This window comes from Pundamilia nyererei, unplaced genomic scaffold, assembly GCF_000239375.1.
Source record: "Pundamilia nyererei isolate P.nyererei 1_Seehausen unplaced genomic scaffold, PunNye1.0 scaffold00240, whole genome shotgun sequence".
NCBI lineage: Eukaryota > Metazoa > Chordata > Actinopteri > Cichliformes > Cichlidae > Pundamilia > Pundamilia nyererei.
The window spans coordinates 487,130-508,165 of NW_005187641.1; the positions used below are offsets into that span (position 1 = coordinate 487,130).

At 43.1% G+C, this 21,036-nt stretch overlaps 2 protein-coding genes across 4 annotated transcripts; one reads left to right on the forward strand and one right to left on the reverse strand.

The window, feature by feature from the left end:
* The first annotated feature begins 1,388 nt into the window (after positions 1-1,388).
* On the forward strand, positions 1,389-9,850 carry adprh (ADP-ribosylarginine hydrolase). Of its 2 annotated transcripts, none has more exons than XM_005749265.1 (8): positions 1,389-1,637; positions 2,825-2,948; positions 3,118-3,226; positions 3,545-3,643; positions 3,717-3,822; positions 6,031-6,297; positions 7,554-7,768; positions 9,132-9,850. In XM_005749265.1, exons 1-8 carry the CDS (start codon positions 1,630-1,632, stop codon positions 9,278-9,280), a joined length of 1,077 nt encoding a protein of 358 aa, XP_005749322.1. In that variant the 5' UTR covers positions 1,389-1,629; the 3' UTR covers positions 9,281-9,850. The 2 variants fall into 2 exon arrangements, with proteins under 2 accessions (XP_005749322.1, XP_005749323.1); XM_005749266.1 differs by having other exon boundaries at positions 1,635-1,692.
* A 60-nt stretch (positions 9,851-9,910) lies between these two features.
* LOC102213334 (ataxin-2-like protein) lies at positions 9,911-20,784 on the reverse strand. 2 transcript variants are annotated; one of them, XM_005749268.1, is made up of 24 exons: positions 20,544-20,784; positions 20,037-20,143; positions 18,693-18,732; positions 17,512-17,568; positions 17,152-17,223; positions 16,849-17,008; positions 16,547-16,668; positions 16,343-16,434; positions 15,947-16,195; positions 15,339-15,784; positions 15,167-15,253; positions 14,975-15,088; positions 14,760-14,840; positions 14,591-14,652; positions 13,508-13,863; positions 13,324-13,393; positions 13,069-13,209; positions 12,789-12,852; positions 12,322-12,500; positions 12,077-12,218; positions 11,866-11,975; positions 10,873-11,052; positions 10,618-10,777; positions 9,911-10,520 (listed from the first exon to the last, which is right to left on the reverse strand). In XM_005749268.1, the coding sequence occupies exons 2-24, from the start codon at positions 20,087-20,089 to the stop codon at positions 10,471-10,473; spliced, it is 3,087 nt and encodes a 1,028-aa protein (XP_005749325.1). In that variant the 5' UTR covers positions 20,090-20,143; positions 20,544-20,784; the 3' UTR covers positions 9,911-10,470. The 2 variants fall into 2 exon arrangements, with proteins under 2 accessions (XP_005749325.1, XP_005749324.1); XM_005749267.1 differs by having other exon boundaries at positions 20,037-20,784.
* Between the last annotated feature and the right edge of the window lie 252 nt (positions 20,785-21,036).

A 21,036-nucleotide genomic window follows, 5' to 3' on the forward strand; every position in this document is an offset into this window, starting at 1 on the left:
GTGTGTGTGTGTGTGTGTGTGTGTGTGTGTGTGTGTGTGTGTGTGTGTGTGTGTGTGTGTGTGTGTGTGTGTGTGTGTGTGATCCTTCATCTGAACTGCCAAGATCTGGCATGCTCTGCTCGCCAAACTTTTATTGTTCTTGTAATGCATATTCAGGAACTCTTTTCTTTGTTTCCACAGTTTATGTGTACTGTTTATCTTCAGTGAAGTGATGAAGTGTCTTGAAGCATTTTGTTTTAAAAGCAGTTTCTCTGTGAGATCAGTTAATGTCACAAAGCTGGATACAAACTGATTTTCTGATGCAGCTCACAGGACAGAGATGCTACAAACATCTGCTCACATCAGGCCACCCATCTAGTGCTGTGCAATACTGCAAATTTTGGTATTGATCCGACACCAAGTAAATACAGGGCCAGTATCGCTGATACCAATATTGATACTTTTAACCTATAAAAGCAGCTTATGTGGGGGATAGCAGCGTGTCATGATTTATGAGGTGAATCGTCATCACTTTGCCTAATTCTGAGCACATTTGAATGACCACTGTGATGTGACTGTGATTTTTCGTTTCCACAATAATTAACATGACATAACACACCTTTCAGTTTATCATGTATAGTGCATCTCGCTTATTTTGGAGATCTGAAATGTAAATGTGCGTCTCTCTAAAGCACCTTGGGTCAGCTTCTGTAGATTAAATGTGCTGTATATGCTATAAATAAAATAGACGAGACAGTCGTGGTTCAGACATTGGGGTGGCAGTCAGGAGGTGGAGTGGGTCACCTACTGATCAAAAGGTCGGGGGTTTGATCATGACATCCAAAATGTCCTTGGGCAAGATACTAACTCCAAGTTGCTCTCTAATGCATCCATCGGGGTATGAATGTGTGTGAAAGATGGGTAGAAAGCAATGGATGATGGGGTATGTTGTATAAAGCGCTTTAAGTGCTCCAGGAGAGTAGAAAAGCACTATATAGAAGCTAAGTATCGATGCTATTGGGCTAGTATTGATCTAATTCCTATACCAGCACTGGTATAAATACTCTCAGTATTTGGATCAATCCACTTATACATATTACACTTATTCCTATGCTTAGGTGGAGCTGATGGTGGTGTCTGGTTGTCAGTAAGGTTATGCAAGCACCACTTTGGTGCAAATGTGAAGAATGGACAAGAAAGAAACTTGATCAAGGAGAAATGTCTGTATGAAGAAAATACCAAACAGTCAGGTTTTGTCCAGAAAAAATCCCCCTGACATTTACTGACCATAAAAATCCATCACCTTCAGATTTCCACACACAGAAATGATGTGTGTGTGTGTGTGTGTGTGTGTGTGTGTGGTCGGTGCTTGGGAACTCGTCAGAGATCGTGCTGTTAAACATTTGGAGAGCTAAACTTGGTTCGTCTCTGTGTCCTTTTTTAGCCCGCACGTTTTCTCGCGAGTCCGGCTGTTGGCTGTGGTTTGAAAAGTAGTTGTTACCATAACTTTTCTAAATGAACGCAATTTTTTTGAGCTAGGAGTCTGAGCTACTGCTTGCAACAACCAAGCAGGGCCCGTGTGCAGCCGCGGTGTTAACTGGACGCGTGTAACCGCCTCCTGAGGATCGTTTGTGGGAACAACACGCTGCAATGGAGCGGTGAGGCTGCAGCTGCACGGAGGGAGGACGTCCTGCGTTACTTAGTTTGAATCAGGTTTCTCTGTGATTGACCTGTCCTGTTAGATCAACTCTCTTCACACGTGATATTGTTTATATGTGACATATCATGACTTCTAGAGACACAGTTCCTCCCCAGACTTATGTCTAGACTAGACATAAGTCTAGTACTAGACTTATGTCTAGTACTAGACTTATGTCTAGTACTAGACTTATGTCAAGTAACTGTAAATTAGCCTCATAGTAACTTAGAAGAATGACTGCTTTGACACAACAGCGCATTTCTCCTATAAAGCACATTTTTAATTCAGAGCTATTATTTAAGGGTTAAATGTTATCTGTGAATATTGCTTTTTAAAAACTAAACGTAAATTACTGTGCAATTACTGTTCTTTATATTTTGCTAGAAAAATGGGAGATTTGTTGAAAAAAATGTGTAAACTTCAATAGAGTGCAGTGTATAAGACAAAAACAGAGTTGGTACAATTCCAACCATGTTGTAAGTCAATATTTGCTATGACCAAATTTATACTTCAACACAGCCTGAACGCTCTTAAGCACACCTTTAGGGGGCTTCTTAAAGGACATTTGAAGTTCTGTTTTGTTTTTGTTTTTTCATGTTAGCTGCCTTTTGTTTTTGTTCTCTGTCAAGATAATCCCTCTAAAGTAATGTTGAGATCCAGCTGCTGGGGAGGCCAATCTATGACTGAGCTAAATCAAGACTTTAGCTCATTGACTTCTCCAATGAGTTTTCTTTATTTAACGTAAAGTTAAAAGCACTATGAGCTGATCGGGTTGTCCGTCTGTGGCCTTTAGTGCAGCAGTCCCCAACCTTTATGCCCAACAATATTTTCACGGACCGGCCTTTAAGGTGTCGCGGATAAATACAACAAAATAAAACTAGTACCAGTACCGGAAAAAAGAAGATTTATTCATAACACACGTGTAAAGACCAAGGAAAGCCGAGTAAACGATAAAAACGAGAACAAAATAAACCAATAAAAACCCTGAAAACTATACATTTCACACCTGAGCCTCAACTCTCGCGGCCCGGTACCAAACGACTCACGGACCGGTACCGGTCCGAGGCCCGGGGGTTGGGGACCGCTGCTTTAGTGCATTTTAAGTGATCTTTGCAAAGTTCAGCAGGGTAACTGTGATCTTTTCAGCCCCAGCAGGTCTGCTACGCTTGAGCTCTACAAGGCAGCCATGTTGCTGAGTGGAGTTGGTGATGCCTTGGGCTACAGGAACCAGCTGTGGGAGTACAATGAATCAGGACCAGCTATTCACCAGGTCAGTACTGGACCAGCAAAGCATTTCCATCCAGGGTTCCTGTTTTTTCTTATGCATAAAGATGAAGGTATCATCTAATTTATGAGTTACATGTAGTTTTTATTGATGATGACTTAGAAGGGAGTTATTAAGAAAGGAGTGTTCATCATCATCCTCTCTGTCCATGCAGGAGCTTCAGGAACTTGGTGGCCTAAAGAACATCAAGGCTGAGCTCCCTGACTGGCCTGTGAGTGACGACACAGTTCTGCATCTGGCTACAGCTGAAGGACTAGCAACAGGCGAGTCCAAAGCCACATTAAAACATTTTGTTCTACTTGGTTTTTCCTCTGTTGCACATCTTGCTGGAATCGAGGAGCTGATTGGATTGACCTTACAGCCGCTGTTCACGCCTCTTCAAGAGCTCCACAAAAAAAGGTCAAATCTAATTTCCAGCCTTGCCTTGATTTAGCGCTCTATTAGGTGCTACACAAGTGGGGGAAAAAGAGGCAGAAATTCAACTTGACCTTTAGTGGGATACGGCAAACCAGGCAGTCCTGTTAACAGATCAGTTACCTCTTTAAAGTCTGCAGTTTGAACAATGTGTGTCATCCTAACAGGAAAGACTGGGGAGGAGCTCATGCATGAGGTGGCTGCTCGTTATGTGGAAGCCATGAAGGACATGGAGGGCAGGAAACCAGGGCCTTCGAGCATTCTGGGTAAAACATCATTTTGAAGTCATTTAACATCTGTTTATGGAGGCGATATAGAGCTAAAGCTTTGTTCTTTTAGGGGTTTCCCAGCTAAAGCCTGGGGAGGAAGGGGGATATAGAGTGGCATATAACCCTGACGGGACAGGCTGTGGAGCAGCCATGAGGTCCATGTGCATTGGCCTGAGGTAAAAAGCTCTTACTTGTCAATCTTCATGTTGTTTGTTCTTTCCCTGAGTCCGCAGTGGGTTTGGTTATTACTTTTTAATTGGCAATAATTCTGAAATATGGCTGTCTTGAGCAGATGCAGCACATCTTAATCATGAACTGAGTCTGAGTCGTGCTTTTTCTGAGAGAGTGTTTTGCTGTGTTCTCAGAGCAGGTTTTTAATAAAAAAGTAAGTGAAAGGCGTTCCAAATTATTATTTTTTTTATTACAATTTTTAATTACATTAGGTTAATTAGGTAGTCCTATTTAGAACTCTTATTCGAGTGAGAGTTGTGTACAAAACCCACATATAAAAAATGCACAGAAACATGCACGCTAGTTGAACATAAGACAAGGATACATTGTGCATGCTCATAAATGAAGAAAAGCTCATGCAGTGTAGTTGGAGATCATTTATAAAACCATTAAAATGTTCCAATCAAAGCAGAAATTGTATTTTTTTTCTTTTTTTTTTTAAACTTGTTCTATTTATCAACAGCAACATATTTCAATCCGTGCCACTTTTTTCATAAAAGACACAATTTTGACTAAGAAAAGAATGACCCATGATAACATATATGAGTGTATATATTAACAATATCACCATAATTGTGTATAATTAATACGTAATTGTATAAGTGCAGATAAAATAGTTAAGAAACAAGATTTGTTTCTCTATAAAAAGCTCATCTTTGTCTTTAATTTTCTTAACAGGTGTTCCACATTTTTCTTTAAAGCGAGTCTAGCATCCAACCAGGGTCCTAAGTATGCAAAGTAATTAACAGTTTAAAGACTAAGAAGAGTTTGAATATGGACTGTACCATCCCATACTCTTGTTTTTATCTAATTCTAAAACAAGCTTATGTTTAATAAGAGAATTTTGAAATGTATCAATAGCGAACTGTAGATTTTTAATGCAAAGGAAGAGACTGTGGCATATACAGTGGTGTCATCTGCATAAAAATTGGCATTACAGTTTTGGGTGGCAGAGAGTATTATTTGTGTAAAGGGCAAATAAAAGAGCTCCAAGAATAGATTCTTGTGGAACACCTGTACAAATGGCAAATGGACTTGACCTGAAGTCTTTTGGAGACTGAGAACCATCTTTGTGCTAAATGCAATACAGATGAGGACAGAATTATTTCTGTGTTCCTAGTTTTATTTTTGATCCTAAATTATTTTACCGAGCACAAAAGTCTAGTATTATAATGTAAAAGGTAAATCCATTTTTATTTGTGTTTCACATTATACAAGAAATAAGTTTAATATCCTCAACGTTACAACCACCCAAAGACAATAATGATCCCAGATCCAGGTCCAAGTCATCAGTTATAATAGTCCACATTGGCTGAGAGTAATATTTTTCTCTTGGACTCTGTTTATCTGTTTTTGAGGTACAAAGTGTTGCCCTTCTTATGCAACTCACATGACTTTCAAAGGTGAAGGTTTCCTGTGGAGTTTTTGACTTCTTTGTGGGGTTTTTGTCTCCTGCATAGAAGAGGAGGTCACACAGGTGATCTCACGTTATTCTGCTCATCTACATATAGCAGAAACAAGGAGCAATATTTAATATATGTATACTTTACTTATTTTAAGTTTAAGATCTCTCTTTCAGGATACCCCCGGGGGCAAGAAACAAAAATCAGTCATGAGAGTTAATGCAGTTGAGACAAATCTACTAAAATAAAACTGTTATTTAATATTAGGAAGGTGATCTGCAGTTCACTCCATTGAAATAGTTCTTAGTGTCTAAAATGAGTGATTGAAGTTCATCTGTTAACGTAGACTGCATTAAAAAAAAACGAGCTTATGACTATAATGCTGATTTAGACTCTTTGACAGTGTCTGATAGTAATACAGTGCCAGATATGCTGAGTTTTTCTTTTTCTTTTATATGAAAACACAGAAAAAGTGAAAAATATCTACTATTAGCATTTTAACAACAAATAATTTACTAGTTTTTTTTTTAGCTCTCAACAAATACTGATAATTCAATTATTGGAAGAATAACAGCTTCTTTATGGAAAAAACATGTTTTTCCAGAGGTATTTATCTGCACCATACTAACTCAGAATGATGATGCTCAGAAGTTCTGTGCATGTCAATGAGAAAACCTGAATATTTCAGGTGATAGATATTATCTTCCTTAATAAATACTGATAAGGTCTTTAATATTTCATCCCCATCAGGTATCCAAAGCCCGACCAGCTGTTGTCATTGGTGGCGGTTGCTGTTGAGACAGGCAGAATGACCCATCCTCACCCCACGGGCTTCCTGGGAGCCGTCGCGTCAGCCCTTTTCACTTCATACGCCATCCAGCGCAGGCCAATCACAACTTGGGGTCTGGGCCTGATAAACGAGGCCTGCCCAATAGCAAAGAACTTCGTTGAAGGTCGAGGCTATGCCGTGGAGGAGACCGAGAAAGACTGGGGCTACTTCTGTGACAAGTGGCAATGGTATGGGCAGCTGAAATTGAGCCTTGTTAGGCTGTCATGTTGAATTCAGATTAAAGTTTCCAGCATCAGCAAGTTCTATTAACCTATTTCAGCGTCAAGGTTAACAGACGGTGACATGAAATTGTACTAAAATGTCACCGGTCAGGTTTACTTAAGCAGAACAAATGTCATTTTTATCCCGCAGTACTACATCCTCTGACAAAGATCAATGTAAGTGCAAAACACTATATTCAGGTAAATGTGCGAAATGTGCCTTTTATATTTCTGGTAACTTGATGTAATATATGCTTGAATGAGATCATGTGATATAAAGGAAGAGTTTGTTATTTTGGGAAATAAACTTACGGACTTGGTTGGCTAAATAGTGATTACACTGGAGGTACAGCCATCCTGTAAAGTCCAATATTTGAGCTTACACTAATAAATCACATTGCAAAAGAAAACTGATGACAAATGCAAATTAAAACATGCAGAATACTTTTTAACATGAAATTCTTAATCACAAAAAGTAAGAAAACTCAATTTTCCTTCAACTTTCATACCGAACAGAAAAACTGATAAGTTGTACAACAAAAGCAAAATGTTTCCAGATGGTCTAATTATAACCGAGAAACCCCAGAGTGAATCCTGCAATTATTGCAATATATATGAAAATGCTACACTGATGTTCAGAGTACCATCTGGAAACGCCACAATATTTGGATTAGCTGTCTAAAAATCATTTTTTAATGACTAACACATTTTGTGACAAACATTTTCATATTAAAGTATTCTTTAATATATATATTTATATATTAAGAAATTATCGCTAGTTGAATTTTGCAATGTTATTTTAAAAGTGTGCTCAAATATGGGACTTTAGAGGACGCCGTTATTTTTTGAATATTCGAACTAGCCAATTATCAGACATGTTTTGATATTTTATTTTTATATTACATATATGAAGCTAAAGAAATTCACTGCGATTATTATTATGTATGTTCACATTTTAAATCTGGCAAATCAAAAATGATTGAGTCATTTTGATGATTTGAGATGGAATGACCCTAAAAGTAAGCGAGTGATTAAATGGTAGGAGTAGCTACTGGACACAGAAATATATTTTGATTTTGTCCAAAGGTAATAAAAAACAGACCTTTTTGTAGAAACAGTCATATGACATGACTGCATTGTTTTATTTTTTTTTTCATTTTAACAGAGAGAGAATGACACAGGTAGACCGTGTAGATGCTGTGAACCCCCTTTCCTGTCTGCAGGTACTTGGATCTGAGGGGCCTCGCTCACGGTGTGGGCCCTGTGATTTGGCCTGCCTCTTACGGCCCTGCTGAAAGAGACGAAGCCTATAAGAGCTTCAGCTTGTCAGGTTGGGCTGGACGCAGTGGCCATGATGCTCCAATGGTAGCGCTGGACGCCTTGCTGGGCGCAGGTTCAGACTGGGAAGAGCTGATGAGCAGGGCCGCCTTCCATGGAGGTCAGAGGTCTCACTGGTGTAATGTATTATAAGCTGTGAGTGAAGTCTTGCACTAAATGTAAAACCTTTACCTAAAATATGTGTTTAATTATATTAACACAAACTCAGCTTTAGTTTGAAGTCTGCTTTTTCTTTTTGACAATCTTTGGTTTAGTTTGATAGTGACTCCGGTAACCATCATGTTTATATATTAGCCAGCATTCCTCTCGTTTCAAACATTTACACACAGTCACTCAGAAAAAGGTGTTGTTGTTGTTTTCAAGCAATGGATTATTAAATCCCTGTACAAAGTAAGTTATTAAACTAACAGCACCACTTGAGATGCACTTTCACCTAATTGCTAAATAATGTAACTACAGGGAACTATGAAGAAGGTATTTGGTGTATCCACTGACAGAGGAAGAAGACGAGGAGACATGATGGAGACAAATTGAGGGAATTGTGGCTGAGATGACAGAAAGTGGATAAAAGATGTTGTATTTGTAGCTGCCAGGCAGAGGAAAGGAGGCAGACCTCAGGGTTCATGGAAGTAGTGGAGGAGGGCCTGCAGGGGGTTGGTGTAACAGAAGGGTGCTGATCAGCTGTGGTGACCCCTAAAGAGAGCAGCTGAAAGAACAATGTAACCTTTCGTACAACTTCAAAGAAATCTTGTAAATTCCCTGGAAATTTCTCTCCCATGTAAACTGAGTTCGGCTGGTTGTTGCTTAAGCAGTTTGTGTCTCAAAGTGCAGATAATTAGAAACTAATGTGATTTCTGAACTCAGGAATGCAAATGTGTTACATTAGAAACAATTGTACTGCAATTGCACCCAATACTGGTCCCTGTTTTAAGGAAAGTAGCAACTTTGTGAACATGGAACAAGACTTAAGAAGTAAATCAGACATTAAACGGACAGCTTGATGTCAGCTGATAAAGTAAGGCATGAAGATTAAGCTGCCAGTTGTTTGACTTCTCAATAATTATGCAACAAGGTGTGAGACAAACTGTGTGAATGAAAAAAAAATCTGGTGTCTTTGTTTAATAAGAGAAAAAACAAACCAGAAGTACACCCTGGACAGGATCACCAATTAACCCAACCTCACTCTGTTTTCTTTGGATTGTGGGAGAGAACCTGTGAACCCCACACAGAAAGGCCTCGGCCAAATGGTGGGTTTGAACTTGGGACCTTCTGTCTCTGAGGCAACAATATTAATCCCCACCAAAGAAGCCAGTCTAGTGATAGATGGATGGTTATTATTTCTAATAATATTTTAAAAATATCATTAGTCACTTTTAAGATGGCCACAAAGATAAATGATAAATGTCAGTGATGCATTATCACGCACACTAACTGCTCACTCTGCTCTCATCTCTCTTGTCCAGGTGACAGCGACAGCACCGCAGTGATTGCGTGCTGCTGTTGGGGTCTCCTCTACGGATTGCAGGGGGTCCCCGAAGGCAACTACGCCAACCTGGAGTACCGGGAGCGACTGGAGCGCAGCGCCGAGCAGCTCTACGCGCTGTCACACTGAGGAAGGTCGCTGCAACCCCGCCGTGCTGACAGAGCGTGTCCCGGCCCGCTGCGGCAAGGGGGAAACTGGGCCACGCGCACTGACACACTGAAGTAGAGCTAGCTGGTGTGCTCAGTAGTACATTGATTTAGAGAGCTGTCACTGAGCCACAGTATGTTGTCATAGTCGCCTAAAGGGGAAGCAGAAGCAGAGTGTCCTACTAACCTAAAGAGTCCTCTCTGCCAGAACAAGGACAGAGTGCCTCGTGATGTTGGCACGGAGGCTAGCGTATAAGCAGGGGTCCCCCTAGTGACCGTTTTAAATCAACATATTTGCTCCTGTGAGCAGAACGAATCCAAGCTAATGAGAATATGAAATGAATGAGCAGCATCCTCTGGGAGGTAATTTGCTTTGTTTTGTTCAACCTGACATAATGACAAACGCTCCAGCCTCAAATTAAATGTGCTTTTGCTAAAGGATAATGAAAAATAAATTGGTGTGCCTCATGGTCGTTAACTCCTGAAGTGAGAAGGCAAACTAATGCTCCAGACAAAAACATAATTAACAATACAATAAATTAAACGCTTTGTAGTTGAGTTGAAAACTTTATTTTTTGGTCATTGTTTATTTTTTAATTTTTTTTGTCTTGTCCATTTTTTTGTTTTTTAATTAGATTTTCCTACAAGGGAAAAAGAAGGGGAAAGGGGATGTTTGTAACTACTGGATAGAGTTTAAAAAAAATTTGCTAAAAGTCCTCATCATGTCTTCAAATCCCTCCTTTCCTGTATTCATGAGAAACAGTCCGTTTCTCATTTGTGTCGTAGTACAAGGCTAAAAAACAATTCTGGAAGATAAAGAGTCTGCTGCTGTTTTCCCTCCGCGCCTGGTCCTCCCAGTAAGGTGCCTCGTGTCTCTGAATAGGGTAAATAAAAAAAAGTCGGGGAGAAGAGCGGGACAGCACCAGGGGTCAGGCGCTGCTGCTGTCCTGTCACCTTCATTGTTAGCATTAAAAAGCTCCTCCTAGTGCCGCACGGACACCGAGGTTTGTACTGAAGAAGCGTAAGGTGCTGCGAGGTTTCTGATTTCTTCTCTGCTCCGTGTGATCCTGTCAGTTTCTTTGTTTTAAATGAGTCGCGTTCACTCTGGGCCTCTCATCCAGCAGACGGGGATTGGGAGAGGGGGAGAACAATCTGGGAGGTTGCAGAGAGGCTTTAGTTCCCAGGCGGATGGAAGGAAGCGGGGTGTGGCTGGACCTGCATCGCTGTGGGAGGTAAACAAAAATAAAACAGAGCCCGCGCTTCAAACGACCCTTTGTTTGACCCATAAAAGGGAAATCTGAGGGAGGGGTTGTGTGATACCTTGCTGGATGTAGAAGTGTTGGTGTGCTCCTTGCTGAGGTCCGTGTTGGGGGTGCTGGGGCACTGCACCAGGGCCCTGCTGAGGCTGCAACATTACTATTTGGGGCTGACCATGGCTCCCCGAATGGTGGGGACCCGAAATGGCTCCTTGAACATGAGCCTGGGGGACAACAAGATCAGTTGACATGGTTTAGATCAGAAGTTAAAACACCACCTGCTGAGAAAAGGGGGAGAACAGGAAAATGGAGCACATACCTGTGCTATCTGTCCAAGGGGGTAGGTGGGTGGGATGCCCTGGTGACCATGGATGCTGTACCCCGGAATGGAGTAAGAACCCTGTGGAGACGTGTGGCCAGGCGGCATGTTGGGTGGGGTGGGTGCCGACAAGGGGCCTGAGTGGTACAAGGACTGGGGCTGTGGGCCCGACTGGGCGTTCTGAAAAGCACATCAAGGTGTGAAAATTCATCAAGGGCCATAAAAATAAAGCTGTAGAGAAGGAAAAGGTGCACATGTGCCTTTTCCAAAAGTGAGATTAGAACAAGTGCTATGCTTTTCAGCTTATTATTATTATTGTTAAGTCAACATATCTAAATAGATCACCAAAAATCAACCTGGTAGTGCAAGCTGCTTAATTTCAGAATTCATAGTCTAAGGAGCTTAAAAAGAAAAAGCATCTGGAGTTCTTTAAGTTGCTTGAAGACGTTTACCTCTCATCTGAGAAGCTTCTGCAGTTTTAGGGTCAAATGATGGAGAGTCCCAGATTTAACCCCTGTGGGAGTGTCCCCCCAAGAGGGACAATGGATCCCCTATTGATCCTCTAACTAATCACACGAGCCAAGGTGTGAAAAACTGTGTAGGTCACAATCAGCCATGGATTTGGATGAGCTCACTGTGAAACCTGGCCCCACCCTATCATGTGATCAAATGGCCCAGGATGTGAGTGGGCGCTAAGGTGTCTGCCATCTATTATCCAAAACTGGATTATAGATGGCAGACTCTGTTCAAAGATGGTTGTTCACGGCAACTTAAAGAAGTCCAGACGCTTTTCTTCCCAAGCGCCTTAGACAACGATGACCTGGATGATTGAGAACCTTCACAAATATAATTGGAATGAATTCTGAACATATTTCACACAATCCAGTCTGAAAATGCAAGGTGTGTCGAAGCTGTTGACATAAAGCAGCAATGAGCAGCCCACACTGCACAGACCAGGTGGACGGTCCCTTCTCCTTTTCGGGGGCGTCCTACCTGTCCAGGGCTAGGTGCAGTGTGCTGGGGTGGGGGCTGATTGCCTGTTGGTGTACTGGAGGGCTGAGGCTGATGAACTGCGCCTGTGTGATGGGAGAATGACTGTGGAGCTACAGAGGAAGAGAATTCACGTCAGGGTCGACTCTGTATCTACAAATCAATCGATTCGGGTCACTTGGATATTTTCTCATTCACATCCATCTCCACTCACCGTAGATGCCCTGCTGTGGGCCTTGAGGTCCATCTCCCTGTGCAGAGAACTGGGGCCCTCCTGGTGGACCGAGGGCTTGTGGGTGGGGACCCCCACCTTGACCTATCATCCTGGCTCCACCTTGCAGCATTGAGTACATGGGCTTTTGAGGATGGAGAAAAGAAAGGAAAAAGGTGTTATTCTGCTGAATGAGAAATAATGTAAAACCCCGACTACAGAATGTGTTTGGAGGGCAGACGTGCTACCTGTCCAGGGTAGGGTGTCATGGCCTGGATGACCTGCTGCTGGCCATACTGCTGAGGGTTGTACTGAAGGTAGGACTGGGGGTAAGGGGACGCTACCAGCGGGGCCCCAGCAGCTGATGCAGCTTGCAGCATGGGGGGTGCTGAAGAACCATGGTCAGAGCGCTGAGCCACAACAGAGCCTAATGAGAGGAGCCAATCATCAAGAGAACAGAAACATGGAGGACAAAAACACCACCTTTCCCATTCCTCACTGCAGATTCCAGAGTTCAGTCGTCTCTGATTTAAGCGTTTCTGCAAGTTTAAAGCATGATTGCTCTGTGTTTCACAGCAGATCACAACTCAAGGTTAACATTGAGGTAACAGTCAGCACTTTCTCTGGAGCCGAAAGTCAAGCCTGTGACAAGAGCTGACAGGAAATTCATTTTAAATATGTGGGAAACAATATAAAAAGCACACGCTGCATTTACCTTTTGCTCTGGGGTATTTTCCCTGGCCCACTGTAGACATGGTGTACTGATACATTTGTGGGGGCTGAAAGACAAAAAGATCAACAGGTGAGCACAAGAACTGTGGCTTTAATGTGAAAAGAAAAACTGCAAACAGTATCCGATTGCAGTTCCACGTGAATATTTAGCTTTTTATTGGCATGTTTCAAATGCCAGCAAGATATTTGTAGAAGGTGTTAAGCACGACATTTAGAGAAAGACGCCTTAAGTGACCATGTTTATTTATTTTTGGCTTGCATACCGGCACAGAGTGGATCTGTGAGATGTAGGAGGAGAGGTAGGGTTGGGGGTTGTAGAGCGGCCCCTGTCCTCCTGGATGCTGCAGCACCACGGGGCTCTGAGGAGTTGGCCGAGGTGGGGTGGGCGCAGTGTTGGGCTTCGTCTGTCAGAAACACATCACGGGTAAATAAATATTATTTCATATATTGAATCTATATCTTAATTTCTGTGTGTGTTTTTTTAAGCTTTAATGACTTAACAGATTCAAGTGTCTTACCATAGGCATCTGAGGTTTGATAGGATTGAACTCTTTAGCATTTGGGTTTAAGGTTGATTTCTTTACTTGGCTGCAAAAGAGAAAATAGTTGTTATAAATTATGATGAGTGCAATAAACTGAGTAAAAAAAAAAAAATCACAGAGTTCACAGTCAGAAATCTTTAGTCCTTTTATTTAAACTCACTCTGCTACGCCTTCTGTCCTCTCCGCTGCCTCGGACCTGACCTCCTCACTTCCTGGGGTCCTGGCAGGCTGAGGGGTGGCTGGGGACTGCCTGTCTGAGAGGGGTGCCGTGGCGGCAGCTGTTGTGGTGCCCAGTGTAGCTGCAGTGTCCTTGGAGGGGTCCTCGGAGACGGCTGGCAAAGGCTGGGTCTGGGAAGGACTGGGAGCTGCAGGCTGAGGTTTAGACTCTGATGGAGGATGAGCGTCTGATGGCGCGGGGTTGGCTGCGCTGGGCTGGCTGACCTCGCTTACAGCAGGAGGGGTCGTCCCTGCTGCAGGAGAACTGGGAGAGCTGGAGTTAGCTCCGCTGGGTGGGAGCTGGAAGATAAAAAGGAGTCGAGGGATAAGCAGTTGGTCTGTAAAAGCAAAATTGTTTGTTTCATCCAAAAAATCAAATAATTAATTTACTATCAGACATGACAGCAAAGCTTCACAACTGAGGAGCCTGTTATAACTACTGAGGTTCAATTTAAGTTCACAAGAATATAAAACGTGTTGATTAGCAATCCCGCTATAATAGGTCATAATAGTATCCAAATGAGGAGTACTGTTGCTAAGAAAAGGTGGAAAAGGAGACCGTGAAACACAAGAATCTTGAGTCCAATCCAACAATGTGCACAGAAACAGAGTCATAACAGATTAATCTGAGGCTTTGCAGCAGCCTGATGTCATAATCAACTTTCAGCTCAGTCACATTTAATAACAATCGAATATTGTAATCTTCTGTGCCTTTTATTTTAGACATGTACTGCCTGTGAATTGCTGGGCTGACACCAATGTTGTAAAATAATTTAATACTGATCATTGTTTCCTTTTTACTTTGTTACTGTGGCAGTTCAATTGAATAAAAGCTTTTACTGGTCAGTGACACTGTAAAGACCGAGATGGATGACTAGCATTGAGCGTCATCTGCTAAAGTTGATCATCACAACATGATTAAGATGGGAGTGATGTTGGATGGAGGTCTGACATCACTGATGTCAGCACGCAGCCTTGTGATTGGTGACGGATTTTCTCATTTCACACGTCGCTGAAACACTCTTACCCTGAACTCTTTGCCAAATTTTCGCAGCTCCTCAATGTGGGACCTCTGCTGAACCGACGGCGCTGGTGGAAGAGAAAAGAGTTTTGAGAACTTCAAACAACAACACAAAGGGTGCGTAACTAGGCAAAAAGCTCACTTCCAGCGTTTAGCCAGCACCAAACTTAAATACCTTTACTCGTCTTGCTTTCCTCTGTTGTGCTCGGGCTCTCGCCGGAGCGTTCCTTTGCAGCTGCACCGAGGATCTCATTCACTATGAAAACGGCACAATAATCCAGTTAGTTGCAGAATTTCTAATTCCAAGCTGATGCATACTGTTAAGAGCCTCGTGCTTTAACTTTCGTTTTAAAATTGTTCTATGAACACAAACATTAGGAGAGACTGTACCATCTACAGGGAAGAGAGGGGCGGGGCCTGATGTCTTCTGAGCAGGCAGCGAGACAGAAGATGTGTCCAAGTAAGGTGTGTCCTGGGAAGAGCCTGATTTAGGGGAACGAGTAGCTGGAAGAAAATTGAAAGTGAAGTTAGTTAGTTTGAATTTCATAATTAACATGGGGGGTGACCAGAACGTCACTGTACCTGTGGACTGAGCGTGAGAGTTCTGAGTGCGGCTTGTCCGGCTTGACTGTGGAGGTCTTTGGGCTTTAGGAGAGGTCCTTGCAGCAACTGAAAGCACAGAAACATCTGCTTTAGCGACAGGCATAGATGCTACAGCTGTGAAGTCGATCCTGATAAAAGTTCACACACTCACCTCCATTAACTGGTCTGCTAGCATCGGACAGCGAGTGCGGGAGTGAGTGGGAATGAGGAACCGTGTGTCCGTGTGGAGCGGGCGGGCTGGCTGGGGACGGGACAGTTGAAGCGGAAGCTGAACTGGATGATGGGCCGCCAGGTGAAGCAGGCGTGTAGGGGCTGGCTGGGCCGGAGCCTGGACTCGGGCTGGCGTTTCCCTGTGGGTGGTGAGGGGCGTAGGCACCGACACGACCCGACAGAGGGCTGCTTCTCTCTGAGGGGGTGACACCGGGCTGGGGCCCAGCTGCAGAGGGCAGGGGTGGTTTTGGGGACGAGGAGGATGGAGGGTTGGAGCGGTAACCTCCACTCAGGCGATTGTGAGATGGAGGCCCGCCAGAGCCTCTCTCAGCTCGTTCCCGGTTCATCTCTCTTTGACGCTGAGGTAATGGAATGTACTTGCCCTCCCTGGTGGAGAAAAGAGGGGAGCAAACGCGTTTCAACCTTCACTCTTTAGTTTTAAATTGGAACCACCCACAAAAAAGGGGGAAAAGTGGGTGAACACCTCAAATAAGTACAACCCTTATATCTATGTTCCTGACAAGCATTTCAGAATAAACCTCCTCTCACCTGTTGCTGGCTCCTGGACTGTCTCTACCCCTTTCCCGCTCTTTGTCACGTGGGCTCTCACGGCCCCTCTCTCGATCGTTGCCGTCCCGCGCCACGGCGCTGAACTTGTCCTCCTCGGTTCTGCCCTCATCATTTTCCAGGTTGACGCGACTGCGGTACTGGGGGCTCGACTCAATCTCTTGGGCCAGGCGGGCAGCGCGTGCCTCCCTCTGCCGATAGTTCTCAGAGTTGCCCCTCTCCAGCGGTACACTGGGCGGTGGGAGAAATAAAAACTGACTTAATCTGCATGTTTGTGTCAGATGTGTGTCCTACAGTAAAAATACTGATACTTATAACCTTACTGACTAGTTAAGGGAATGTTTTTGGCGTATTTTACAAACTGCTGCAGTAACTTACGTGTACATTGAGAGGCTGGAATCATACGTTGATGTGACACCATATTTGACTTCATTGTAACGAAACATCTCGTTGGCATCCCAGCCGTTAGACTGAAGAGACAAAAAAAGGGAGATTAATGGGGTAGTAAAGGAATCAGCGCAAGAGTTAACAATAAGTAACAGTCTGTATGCACAGAAACTTGACAGAGTGTATGAAACCTACTGTATCAGTTTCCAAATCGTAACTCTCTCCGTTGCTGTCACCTCCGTCCCATCTCTGCAAAACCTTCTCTTTATGTTCTCCATTGATGCGGCTGGAGCTGATGGCTGTGTCTGTGAAGGTGTCTGAAAAATCAAACGCAAGAAGACGTCAAAACAAGGTGGATAAATCTGAAATAGTTTCCCCATTACATCTGCAGCCATTCACACTGAATGAAGAAGCGCCACGTTTACATTCTTTTAACCAGATTGCAGAAACCCAGAGCCTGCCCTGACTTGACCCTCGGCACACGTGCGTTTTCATACCTCTGGTGGCGTAATTGAGGTCGACGTCTCTGCAGATCATCGTGACCAGGTCTGAGGGGCTGAAGATCATGGTGTCGGTGATGTCCTCCCTCCGTGGCGGAGCTGATGTTGAGCCCTCCTCCTCATTGCGTTTGTGTACAGCATCCACCGCCAACTCGCACTAAGGACATTGAGAAAGCACTCAGCGCTCAGCAAGTATTAAACAACCACAGAAAAGATGACCATCACTCTGACAGGATTATTTGCACTGCCCGAATAAGGCGGCAAACTGATGTGCATGCCTGTGTGACCTGAGCTTCTTACCTTAGAACTGAGAGTCTTAAATATGCCCTCAAATGCACTGCCATTCTTCACTTTTATGTCACATGTGGATCCCTGAGAGAGACAAGACAGTCTTTAAAAACTATAGCTAACCAGAGAAGTGTTTATATCAGTATTAAATCAATAACTGCTATATTATTTGTGGAAAAACTGCATATTCCCATTTAAAAAAAAAGTGAAACAAATTTAACCAGTGTACAGATCCCACCATGAAATAAAGAGTGCCTTTACAGTAGGTAAGTTTACCTATAAGACTATTGTTTACAAAATAAATAATAATAATAATAATAATAATAATAACAACAACATGGTCTGAAGAAGACAACCAGCCAAATGACTCACCACAACAGCTGTGAGGAAATGAAGCATTCTGGCATTGTTATAGACACCCTCAAACACCTACACATGGGGAAACAAGGATTTTCAAAACAAAGCTTTACAAAAATGCAATATATTTAAATTAACGCGGGCTGACGCTGACAAACTAGAACAGAGTTAAACATTAACCCTCAGAGGCCCTTCGCACCAAGAAGTGCTTATTCCTGGTCTTAAGTTAATCCGTCATAACTTGGCTTTTTAAGTCCGACCCGGCAGCTATGCCTGTTACATCATCAGCTTAAACAGTCTTCTGACTATGACCGTGTGTAAATCCTGCAATTAGTCCAGAGCAGGTATGGTAAAAATCTTTCTGCACAGGTTACGCTAAAGGTGATGTCCCGTGCCATATAACAGACTTTTTGTTTTTACACGTGGTGGAGAGAAGAAATCATAAATTACTCAAGACGTGTCACTGGATTTAAAGTTAGTGTCGAACCGCGACTCAACATCTGGCCACCTCGGCTACTTTACACGACGAACAATCCACGAGGCAAGGGTAAAACCTCTTTTCAAATGCCTCAAAAACGCCAACGTTTATATTGATTTCAATATCTTTCCACTTTTAGAAGCTGCCAGTGTCTAAACAATGACTTGTTTCCTGGTTGCGTTTTTCAAAAAATTTAATCTGTCCTTGGTGTGTTCTTGCGCTGACTGGACAGCTTGACTCTTTAATTTCACTCTTACTCAACTACCTTTACTTTCACTTTTGATCCTTTACATCTGCCGTATCAGATATTAACCAACCTCCACAGTCTTGTGTACAATCACATAACCGCACACGCAGTTTTAACCCCAATCTGATGACTGGTCATAACAGAGTAACTTTGTGGATAGGATCAGGTATAGTAAAGACCAGCTAATGCAATCAGCCACAGCTGAGTGAAGAGCAGCTGTAGATAAACCTTTCAATGGCCCTTTTACAGAGGAGGACTTTATCAAACACAGGTCATACTCATATCTGACTCCACAGGCAAGGGGCTTAATACATTGACCTATAAAATGGGTTTTACACCAGCGATGCTTCTAAATGAGTAAAATTTATTAATTATTATAAAAATTTACCCAGCATCGCCATATATTTTCCCTCCCAAGAATATTTTAAAAATGTAGTGTGTATTTGCAGTTTTGTGGATCGGGACACTTACAGGAGATGACTGGAATGATGGCTTTGCAGAAGATCGATTCCTGAAAAACAAAACAGAAACGTTTCGCTGTTCAGAAGGAGAAGAACTTGTTTAAGTCTGAGGAGTCAGTGTCACAGTCCACATCAACTAGAAAAATTGGTTATTCGAGAAGCAGACAAAGTTACTCAGAGTGGCAGGACAAGTTCTAATGTCACTCCTGCTCACCAGAAAAGCGCCACAGTTAATTTATTCTCAATCCACGCACTCTAACTGTGTGACTTAAAGGAAAAACACTGGCATCCGAACATAGATATTGTTTAAAGAAATAATATTTGTTTACAGATTAATCCCCCCCCCCCAATCCCCCTTCACCTCACTGCAGGTATGTCTGGCTCTAGAGCTTCAAGTTTCTCCCCAGTGTTTATTACCACACTGTTTGTTGATTCCCCTGCCCTCTCCCTTTTCCCCTCACCCCAACCAGTTGAGGCAGATGGTCGACCCTCCCCGGGGCCTGGCTATGCAAGTTTCTGTAGGTTTCCTTCTGTTTAAAGAGATGTTTCTCCCAACTTTCACTGCCTGCTTGCTGAAAGGGTATTGATTGGTTTCTCTGTAATATTCGTAATCCAATTTGCCCTATAATAACTGCTGACATAAATAAAATATAATTAGACATAAATAACGTATGTCAGTTTAGTTTGAATTTTTTTTAATATGCGTCCTTAAGATAGAAAACAGGAAGTCTAAATCGAAAATTAAAAACACATTTCTGCCCAAAGACGTTTGATATACGACTGGAAAAGCCATGAAAGGGTGATGTAGACCAATCTGCATGCTAAACGTAACTCCACCGTGAATGGCCACTGTGGCTCGTATCAATGCTTGCTACATGCTCGGTTACAAAACAAAGACGGAGCTAACAAGACTTCAGTAAACGCACTGATCTCACAAATCAGCAGCACACGCGACCTCGTACTGGTCATAACAACTGTGTAATGTTAACACAGCCATTGTATCAGGCGTTTTTATTAAGCATTTGGGACGTGAGGTTATACATGTAAACAGTTTCTCCCTCCCCTCTCTTTCGCCCCTTCTCAACCAAAAACAGGCCAAATAAACTTTGTATCACCTCTATGCTGATTTGCTACTCCTAGCTTTCGCCACTTCGCTGATTCGGTTGAGGTTCAATTCGAGCGTGCTGATTGGTCCACATATGATGCCAATCTAAGAAGAGTGAATCCCATTGGCTTCTAGGTAAGCTCTATTTTTGGGGTTACGCCCACTGGGAAACAGCGCTTTAACCGGTAGGCCTTTGAGTCACGGGACAATCCCCGGACTGTCCTGAAAGAAAAATCCCAGCCCCCTTACCTTCCAGCCGGTGCCCTGTTGGCGTTGTTGATCCCGCTGACTGGAGAAGACATACCGGCAGGGCCCGATGTCCCGTTAGACGCCTTTCTCCCGCCGGATCCGGGTTGCTGTTGTTTCAGCATTGCGAAGCACAAGGCTTAGACAGTATCAAGTGTAAGCTCACTTAAAAACACCGATACCTCCTGATGTGAAGTAGCTTTGAAAGCGAACTATCTTTAGCAGTTATCAGCTGCCCTAAGAAGCGCAGAGCCGGTGTAACCTCCCCGGCTATTGTGGCTAATCTTGCTAGGTGAACACCAGTCGCGTGTGGCCTAACATGTAAAAGCAAAAACACCTCGATAATATAATTAAATCGAACACATAACTTAACAAATTACCCCACGCTATCTACTCTACAACCACACAGGCTACGCCAAAGCAAGCGACAATTAAAAATTACACCAGCTTCCGTGTAATTATTTAGCCAAGGCTGGCTAGGTTAGCATTAGCTGTGATCCTCGGGCTCACTTCGGACGCTCTCCCTCCGGGGTTTACTTTGTATCCTCGGCCGCGTCGCCTTAAATCCAACACCGCTGAACCGTGGGTCAAAAAATTACTGCTCGGCGTTACTGTCCTCTGCCGTGGAACTTAGATTTTCAGGTTTCCTTTGGAAAACCTGCTGCGGTCGGTCAACACCTCCTCTCGCTAGGACAGCTTGACTGAATCCGCGCGCGGCTGACTGCAAACCGGCTGAAAGGGGGAGGGGGCGTTGACGTGAGCGCGCTTACGTGGAAGAATGTGTGCATTGATTAAATCAGGACTTAATCGATACCACTGTATCGCTGATATAATCAAGGATGGGTGGTCCCTGCTGTAAACGTGGCAGTCACCATACAGAACACTTAATGTTTTGTTTACAAATCACCACCTTGGTTTCTGTTAATTTAATCATCTCCCATTATTTTTTCCTATCTGTATTGATCGCATGTATTTATTTATTAATTTATTATATTTGATTCAT